The 9511-nt window shown below is 45.0% G+C and overlaps 1 protein-coding gene across 1 annotated transcript in view; it reads left to right on the top strand.

Annotated features, from left to right (window-relative positions):
- HORMAD2 (HORMA domain containing 2) overlaps positions 1 to 9511 on the top strand; it is a 21443-nt gene that overhangs the window by 4571 nt on the left and 7361 nt on the right. Inside the window, exons 5-11 of the mRNA XM_009084388.1 lie at positions 307 to 327; positions 1013 to 1039; positions 2317 to 2384; positions 5385 to 5536; positions 6064 to 6317; positions 6449 to 6557; positions 7608 to 7672. Of these exons, the coding sequence (XP_009082636.1) occupies positions 307 to 327; positions 1013 to 1039; positions 2317 to 2384; positions 5385 to 5536; positions 6064 to 6317; positions 6449 to 6557; positions 7608 to 7672 (696 nt within the window). The remainder of the gene's footprint in view (positions 1 to 306; positions 328 to 1012; positions 1040 to 2316; positions 2385 to 5384; positions 5537 to 6063; positions 6318 to 6448; positions 6558 to 7607; positions 7673 to 9511) is intronic.

Below are 9511 nucleotides of genomic sequence, written 5' to 3'. Positions count from 1 at the left end.
GGTATGGGTGATCTTGTAAGAGCTTTAAATCAGCCTCTGGGGATTGGATCCAAAAGAGTCCCAGGGCAGAATGCTGAGCATTGAATTGTTCTTTGGGAAACAGCGAGTCAAGCCAGGCAAAGTGGCCACTAGGTGTTGCTGATGCTGTGCTGGGAAGAGCCTGAAAAGGGGTTTTAACTCCCACTTTGTTGAGTCTATCTATTCCTTCTCGGTCCGTGGGCAGTTAGGTTTGGATAGGACTTGCTTTTCCTTGCCCACTCAGGTCACATTTTGATTCTGTGTTTTGTTTTGATTTTCTCTCCTTAGCTCCACATCGCTGTCCTTGCAGTAAGTAAAGGAATACAAAGTGGTTTTCTGCCTCCCCCTCGCTTGAAAGAGATACAGAGTCAAGGTTGTGTCAGCCTATATTTTTAAGGGGAAGACAAAATGTGTGTGGTTTGTAACAGAGCAGTGACCTTTCTTAAGTATAGGAAATGTGAAGGTCTAGGCTGGATGAGAATGTTTTTTTCAGCGTGTCAGACTTCTGACTGAGGTCTCACATGCATCCTGAAACCCTGAGAAACATTTTCATGTGATTTCTGTTATGGAGGCTGCTGTGTCCTCTCCATTTTCTCCTGTAGAAGTGTCCTCCCTATTAATCTGATCCCAGAGGAACCACACACTGGTGATTACATAGGCAGCCCTTGGCCTCTGTAAAGCATCAGGAGCTTTGCTCTGCATCTACTCTGTGCATCATCTGAGCAGTTAAATCTCAGGCATCAGCAGTTGCCTGTGAGGGCTGGAATGGGAATTAACCTCATTCCTCCACAATTACACCCATGAGTGTCTTCTACCTGTCTTTGAAGTGGTAAGTATTGACTGCTGATAGAGGAAAGCTGTTTCTCAGCCATTCCTTTCTCTGATCCCATGCTAAAGATAGTTCAATCTCTGCTGTAAACTGGAAATATCATTGTTAGTCACTGGTTCAAGTTGTCCCAGGGGAGAATGCCCTCACTGTGCTTTCTTGTAACAGATTTACACCAATCCCAAGGAACCGGAGGTAAGAAAGAGCCTTAATTAATCTTTGAGGCAACTGAAGACATGGGTGAGTACATTTGTATTGAGAGTGGAGTCGTAGGCTGAAGTCCTCCCCTGGCATAGCTGCTTGGTGACCCTGTTTCTTGTTCTTCTGCCTTCAGTCCAGAGTGACAGCTCAGTGAGCTGGACTGTGATCAAACACCAGGCTGTGGGCTCTTCAGGGATGTGAGCAGGCAACTAATGGGCATGTTTGCAGTGTTGTCTTTGTGTCCCAAAAAGATAAAATGGGAAGTCCAAAATAATTCATTTACCAACCACCTTTTTTAACAGCCCTGATAAAAAGAGCTGTTTTGCCGTGCCGAGAGATGCAGGACACAAGTCAGGAATCCCTTCAGAGCTGGATGGATATGTCCTTTTGGTGTTCCTTGTGTTTCTGTTTTGTTACATCTGTCTGGGGGAAACACTCTGCAGGGTGAGCCATAAGTGATGTTCTGCATCCATCCTGCCTCTGCAGAGCAGGTGCAGAGACCAGCTGCAGGCACTTTGCTCACCTGGTTCCAGTTCTGCTGTGTGGCAGCTCAGCATCTGGGGACAGAGCAAGAGTCTAGTTGTGCCAAGGCTGGGATTTGTAGGGAAGACTCAGAGTTAAGGGCTCAGCTGAGCTCCTACTAATCGACCTCATTGTCTCCGGAAGAAGTGAATTATAGGCATGGAATTGGTCTACAATAGATCCTTTCTCCTGGGGGGATGTTCTCTGTTCTTCCTAATTGTTTTATTCTCTAATCCTTTTAAATGGAAAATCATCCAGTTGTTTTATCTCCCTCAAAAAAACCCTCTGAGTCCGGTGAAATTCAGTGACTCTTTGCCATGCAATATTGTTTGGATTTACTTGTGGGGACAGACCTCCAGACCCTGGTCTCCATACAGAGCACTGATCCAGACTACCTTGTGACATTGCCTGACAGTTGTCCTTTGGCAAGGGAGGTCCCTGTGAGGGTTGGCTGTCCTCAGAGCTTTGCTAGAGACTGAGGCTGGAGGTCAGGCCCACAGAGGAAGTGGAAGGAGGAAGTTTGTAATTTTGTTGTAGTTCTTTCAGTGCTAGGTGAGATGTGGTTGGTAAGAAAACTTGCCAAAGCCAGTGCAAGAAATAGTAAAGTTAAAGCTGTCACCATGTCATTAAATTAATGCTGTGCTCTGGCATAGAGGGTGAAAGGACTCTGCCAAGCTCAGTGCACATCTCTACACTTGTTGCTCCAAGTGACCCATTTATGTCTTTCCCCTCTCTTGTTACATCTCCAGACAGTGACAGAACTGTATCAATTCAAATTCGAGTACAAAAAGAAGGTGCCCCAGATGGACATCAGCAGGTAAGGGGTTGGGTTGCTTTCCCAGGATTACACTGAAGCTGTGTTGTGGAAGCATTAAAAAGCTGCACTTTCTGTTTGCCCAGAGAGGCTGTGGCTGCCCCATCCCTGAAAGTGTTCAGGACCAGGTTGGACAGGGCTTGGAGTACCCTGAGCTAGTGAAAGGTATCCCTGCCTATGGCATGGCATGAGCTTTAAGATCCTTCCAACCCAAACCATTCCATGATTTGAGCATGTCCAAGTCGCTAAGCGGCTGCAAATAGCATCAGAGTTAAAGAAATTCACCTCACAGGACATGAACTGCTAGGAGATTAGTTGGAATGCTGTGTGAGGCACTGACAGTGCCCCTGAGCTGAGTTAGGGACAGGTGATGCAAGCAGTCCCTCACCAGGGAGATGATGCAGAAACCAGCACAGCTGTCGAGGTTACTGCTGTCCTAACGGGTGTTCCTGAACTTCTGCCAGCCACCCTTGTGCTTTCAAATGAAGATTGTTCAGGTTTGATCCCTTTCACCATGATCCTGCCCCCAGGAATTTTTTCTCTTGGGCATTTGCATACATGTGTTCTGCTTGAGCAGTTCTGCGTGGGTGACCTGAGAGAACTTTCGCTTACGATGCCTGAGTCGATGGTGCAAAACATGCGGCAGGAAGCAGCAGCTTTTTGCCTCTTTTTGGTGCTCTCTGTTAGATATTTAAAGCTGTGCTTAGTAGGCCATAATGCTGTGGAGTTTCAAATAAATACTGACAAAGGCTGTTGGTTATAACCAAAGCAAAGGAAGTAATTAACCCATTTCTAGTTTGTTCTGCAGTTGCCATTGGTGAAATCTTTGGGCCTTGGAAACTGCCTGTACTGCAAGAGAGCTCTGCTGTCTTGTGTTCTCCTTGGGAAGCTCCTCCACAGCACTCCTGGGGTGTGCTGCTAGCTGCTCTTTCTCTAAGCACATCCAAATAATTTCTAGAATGTGGCAAAATGATTTCCTGTTGGAAAAATCTGAATAACCTGAGTCTGGAGTGTGCTGTTGGTGTACCCTCTGTTTCTGTGTTGAAGCTGCTGTCTGTTGTCCTCACTACACTGAGGGTAAGAGGAGATTTGGGATTTGAAAGATAATAGATGGCTCTTGAGTACTTTGGGGTTTTGGTCAGCCTTACTCCTTAGTTTCTAGAAATAAGGACAGTCCACAAGTGTAGCTCAGCAGCCCTCAGTCTGTTGTGCTGGCCAAGGAGAGGCCAAGCAATTCTGATGTTGTGTTTGAGACTTCAGAGCCTGAGGCACTGCATTCCTGGGCTCTGCTCAGTTTCCTCAGGGACTGACTGCCATGGCAGGCTCCTGCATGTCCTGGCAGTCCTTAGTAATCCGATGTTCTGGCATGGATCAGGGAATTGTGTCATCTTTGCCATCAGCTCCTTCAGCTGATAAGGCTGCTTTATACACCTGCAGTGGTTGTTGTCATGAGCAAACGTGGAGTTCTTCATTCCAGGAGAGATGTTTTGTGGATTTGCATCATTGCATGTGAGAGACCTAAATGGTCTCTGCTTTATTTTAGATGGATTTTAGAAGAGTTCCTTGCCATGGATCCCAGTCCTTCCAAGGTTCAGTTCCTTGTCTGTTGCATCAAATTCACAGTGTTATTCCCATATTGAAGCAGTACTTGGTCTGCTAATCCCTATGGAAGTCTTATCTCTTTTTTTCTTATGATCTTTCCCCTTACAATTTCTATTCTGCTAATTCCACAGCTTGCCAAGGTGATGGGTGAGAGAAGTGCTGCCTTCTCCGTGCCCCACGCAAGGCTCTGCCAGCATTTTCCTCTCACTTCCTGTACATTTCTGAACACACTGGATTTAATCTAAGCATACATCTAATACCACAGAGTTTTGCTGTTGGCAGTTTGGAGCCTAAGAAACCACCCCCTGCATCTGTCAGTGGTTGGACTTGATGATCTTAGAGGTCTTTTCCATCCTAAGTGATTCTATGATTCCACACGCTGGGAAGTCAAGCTGTTCCACAGCCACTCCATTTTAATGACGAGCCAAGAACTTCAACTGGAAGGGGGAATTGGTCTTAATGGAGCTGTTCCTTCCCTGGATTCAGTCAGTCAGATTCACCCCTGGGATCCTCTGCTCTCTTAGGTTACTAATTGCTTCTAAAGCAATTTTGGGTAATTGCATGAGGGACTATCCAACCTGTGTGTAGGACCACCCACCCCTGTGCCAGGTGTCTTCCAAAGACATAATCAAGGGACTACATTTTTTTATGGCCTCTTCTCATTGAAAGTTAGGGAAGTTCAGGTCCCTTAGTCACAGAGTGATTCATCTGAGCCGTCTCAAGTTCTCTGGCTGCTCCAAATTGCTCATCTCATCTACCTCTGTAGTCAGGAGAAACAAACTCCCCCAGAGCGCAGTTCATCCCACTGGTGTCGGCCGTGGGTCTCAGTCTAGACTGCCTGCTCCAGCTGACATTTGGGTGGCTGAAGGGGGTGAGAGGAATGCCCCTTAGTCACTGCTGAAAAATGTGCTTCTGAGCTAGTTTTTCTTTCATGGAACTGAAGTGAGAACACGCAATTCGCAGCAATTCCCTTCTCTTCAAACTGCAAAATGGACTTGAAAATAGCCCCTGTGATGAATCGGCTTTGGATGGGATTCTCACCTCATTCCTCTCATTCTTGAAATTGCTTAGGTGAAAGGCACTTGTTTTGTGTTCCTTTGATCCAATTTAATCATGTTCAAACAAGTGAGTCATGACATTTGTATAATGGGGTCCATTGCCCTAGCTCCAAAGTCTGTTCAAAAGTAAATGCCAAGCCTCTGAGCTTGGAGCCAGAGTTCTGGATGCCACCCCATCCCTGGAGCCTGTTTCACTTCCCTGTTTCTCTGGAAATTACATAAAGGCATTGTAGCTTTGTCACTGGTGGTTTCAGGCGAGTCAGTGGGTGCTCTGTATGTGTAATTAGATCGTGAATATTCATGACTGAGGATAACAAATCTGTTATGCTCCTTCCGACTGTAGCAACCACAGGGAGCTGGTGACGGGTGTGTGCAGTGAGGACATCACCCAGGCCAGCAGGCTCCTGCTCCGCAAGCTGTACCTGCTCATGCAGAACCTCGGGCCACTGCCCAATGACATCACCCTGAGCATGAAGCTCCTCTACTACAACGATGGTAGGGGCAGAACAGTGTGTGCCGTGGGGAAAAAATTCCCTTCCCATCAGTTTCCATAATAAGATAAAGTAAAGAAAGCAGAGAAAGGTGAGGTGGTAGAAGCTGTTGGCTGCTAAGAGTGAGAAATGATGTAACACAGCAAAGCCTTCTGATGTACAGGGATGACAGGTGCTTTTTAGGAAAGGTTTGAAATCCCTGTAAGAATAACAGTGTGAAAGAGAGACATCTTCTCCTTTGCTGTTGGTTTTTGAATTTGCTTAAGGAGCAGGCAGTGTCAGCTCCAGAAACCAAACACTTTCATGGTATCTCGGCATGCTAAAGTCATTCTTTCTTTGAGCTCCCTGATAACATTGGCTCAGCTCATTTTTCCTTTTGCATTTCCTCCTATCCTCCTGAAAAGAAACCCCTGAATATTTTTAGTACTTGGTGTTACTGGAGGCTGGTTCACACTTGTTCTATGTAAATCACATTAAGGAGAGCTGGAACTCAGTTCCCCTGACCTCAGTGCGTTCCCTCTCTCTGTGCAGTCACTCCCAAAGATTACCAGCCCCCTGGCTTTAAAGAAGATCCCAGCTCTGGTAACCTGCTGTTTGATGGGGATCCTGTCAGTGTCAGAGTGGGCTCAGTCTCCACTGACTTCCACCTCATGAAAGTGAAGGTGACAACTGAGAAGAAGAGGATGGAGAAAGCTGACAGCAGCCTGATCCAGAAGAATGACCTTACTGAGATCTGCCATCAAGGGTTAGACTGTGAGGAGGAGGAAGAGGAGGGGAGCACAAAGGTATAGACATATCTCTGGTTCTCACTGGAGGAGTTTATCCTTAAAAGAAACATTTGCTAGGGTTTATGGATTTACCACCTGGGCATATATTTAGGTTATACTGTTAAGACCAAATGTCATTTGTTTTACAGAATCACCCTCTCCCTCTCAGAACAGATTCAAATGAGCATGAAGGGGACAAAAGTGACTCCCATCCAGGTAGGAAAACAGAAACATCTTCCTTTAGGCTTCACAGTACAAGTAAATGTCCAGTTTCAAAATTGAAGGAGCTCCTGACATAAAGGATAATATTTAGGTTTCCTTGAAATGGATGAACAGAGTTTGTCTGTTTAGATTTTGCATCAGATCAGACTGAACTGTCACAAAGGGCTGGTTGATTATGCTTGGTTTGTTAACAGAAACATTTAACTTTGTATCAGCATCTTTCCAACCTCTTTATCTCTGCATTATGTATCACTTCTCCACATGTGGAGGAAATGCACAGATCATTATAATATCTCCATGCTCACCAAAGCTCTTTTCCTTTAGCTCTTACAGTTTGATTTTTGCTAATAACTTCCATATGTGAAAACATACATGAAAATACACGAAAGCAAAGCCTTTTCTCTCCCTTCAGTCAGCCCAGGCTCTGATATACCACGCCGTGTTTGACCTTTGAGGCTCTGGGATATAGCCTGTGGAACAATACCATCTAGTGACAAAATGGTAAATAGCATTCCTGGGATCGCCGGGCAGGAGGATAAAGAAGCTTCTCTGCCTGCGAAATCACCTTTGCAGGTCCTTCTCCTGCACATCCTCCGATGACTAATAAAGAGTGAATTCATCCTGCCACCTTCGTTGCTCTGAGGATATGAACAGGATTCTTCTCCTCTAACCAGCTGGCTGTTCTCATGAAACTGGGGCACTTTGGACACCCTCTCAAATTTTATTGAAAGTGTTAGAAAGGTTAATAATTATTACCCAGGGGGCATCTCCCCCAGTTCTCTCCCCACATACACTTGGGTAGAGCATATGCAGACATAAGCTTTGTCTTCTTAAAAACCAGTTTCAACTGGAGTTGAAGTGTAATTGATAGAGCTGTGGTAAGTTGATGTGATGCATGTTCAGATGACACTTAATTCTGACATCTCTGTTTCTAGGAATAAACTCCCAGTGCTGGCAGTGCCTGAGAGGAAGAGTTACACAATTTCATGGGATTTGGCCCTAGTGGTTTAGTCAAGCTTCTGGATTATTTTATTGTTTCCAGCTAAACACTTTGGAGCTAATTCTGATTTGCTGTTTGGATTGCAGGTGGAAAGAAGGCGGCAGGAATCAAGGAGATGGGCAGGATGTCTTGCTCAAGGGGATCTCAGCAGGTGAGGGAATTTTAGTGGTTCTAAGATACTCCAGGTACAGTGGAATTTGCTGCCATGGATCATTGCATCATTGGGAATGGCACAAGATTCAGCTAACGTTGGTGGATTTATTGTGCGGGATCAAAATACAGAGAAGCTTCCTAATACACAGGGATATAAGAATGAACTGGAAGCATTTAGAAAGCAGTTTCCAAGATCAGCTAATTTCCTACACCCAGTACCAGAATTTTGTTCTGTTCTCTGGAGTTACCACCTGTGAGTTACACACACAGACTAAACCTATCACTGTCCCAGCCAGGCTGGTGCACCTGTGAGTGTTTTTGGATTAAGGGTCTGAGATCATCACCCTATCGTAGGCCTTAAGGGTGTGTTTGTCTCTTGCCTAACATGGTCTTCACCTCTGTCTGTTTCCCAGACTATCTTTACATGTGAGTCACAGGTACTTACTGAATCCTATCCCTTTTTGGCTACCTCTCTGGGATAGGAAGAATTATCCCCTGGAGGTACTGATCTCCTTTTCAGTGGTTGTTGGGGCAACCCAAAGAACAAGGATAGACCAGACATGTCATTTGAGATAAGTTAAGTGATTCCATCCCGAAGGCTCCCCAGGCCAAGCCCTGAGTCACAATCAGAGCCTGAATTCATGGGCATGTGCAAAGCCTTTTTCAGTGACAGGGCAAACCTCTGAATGCCACCAGACTTGCCACTTGATCCTCCTCCCATTCAAATTAGCTGAAAATCATGTGAGTTTGAGTGGTCAGAAACTGAATCTTTACAGGATAAGTTAACGAGAGTAGGAAATTGCTACTAACTTTTTCCTCCGCCTCTGTTGAAAAGAATCCAGGGGAGTCTAACCCAGACAGCAACTGCAGACTGCAGCTCACCGTGTCATTCTAAAGGCATCTGCGAGGTATTTGCCTTGACTCTGGATCTTAGAAATGAACTTGTATGCCTAGGCTGGTATTTTTCAAACTTTAACCACTTTTTTTTTTCATTTCACATCCTTCAGTTTCCTTCTGATCATTGTTTATTCTGTCATCTGTGTGAAAACAGGAGCCTTTTTTGTTTGCAGGTCGTGGTAGCCCCACTGATTCATGCTCTGACCTTCTTTCAGACACCTCTCTCTCTCTCAGCATGTGAATTTCATTAGAATTCGGTAGCAGGACTGTCTGAAGGAGGTGGAAACAGCATTAGTTTCTGATAAATGGAAGAATCACTATATCCATCAGATGCTTCCAAAGGCTTAAAAAGAAATAATCCCAAACCCTCTGCCTGGTAGATTCTGCATGGCAGAGAGTTTGCTTAATGTATTCCTTGATACTATTTTTAAAAGCTCATAGCTTAGAAGCTGGCTAATATTTCACTCAGCTTGGGGAAAAATAAAGTCAAGTCAGTAGTTAGATCGTCACTGCAAAGCTTGTGCTAATAAAAATTTGACACTGTTTTCCATATGAGAGGGACTTTCCCTTCTTTTGTGAGGGAAGTGGTTAGAACAAATGACCATTGTGTATTCCACTTGAATCAGGAAGCCAAGCTGGTGAGTGAAGTTTGTCTTACAAGATGAGGAGAATCTTGGGTGGATGGGAAGTGTGAATTAGGTATTATCTAACAGGGTTAAGTGCAGGTAAGATGGGTAGGAACAGTTGGGGTGTGAATATGACACCTTGTTGCTATCCAGACTACAGTACAGCCAAGTGTTTTCCAGCTGTTGTTGGAGGTGTGAATCCCAGGATTTTCTGAACTAACCAAAACAATTTGGAGTGTCCCAGAAATTGCTATCTGCAGAAGGGTGTGATAATGAAGAGGTTCTGAGTTCATAGCCAGTCCCCAAGTTACAAG

Source organism: Acanthisitta chloris, unplaced genomic scaffold (genome assembly GCF_000695815.1).
Source record: "Acanthisitta chloris isolate BGI_N310 unplaced genomic scaffold, ASM69581v1 scaffold12571, whole genome shotgun sequence".
NCBI classification, from domain to species: domain Eukaryota; kingdom Metazoa; phylum Chordata; class Aves; order Passeriformes; family Acanthisittidae; genus Acanthisitta; species Acanthisitta chloris.
The sequence above is the reverse complement of the archived record's forward strand: the minus strand, read 5'-3'. Positions and strand labels throughout refer to the sequence as shown.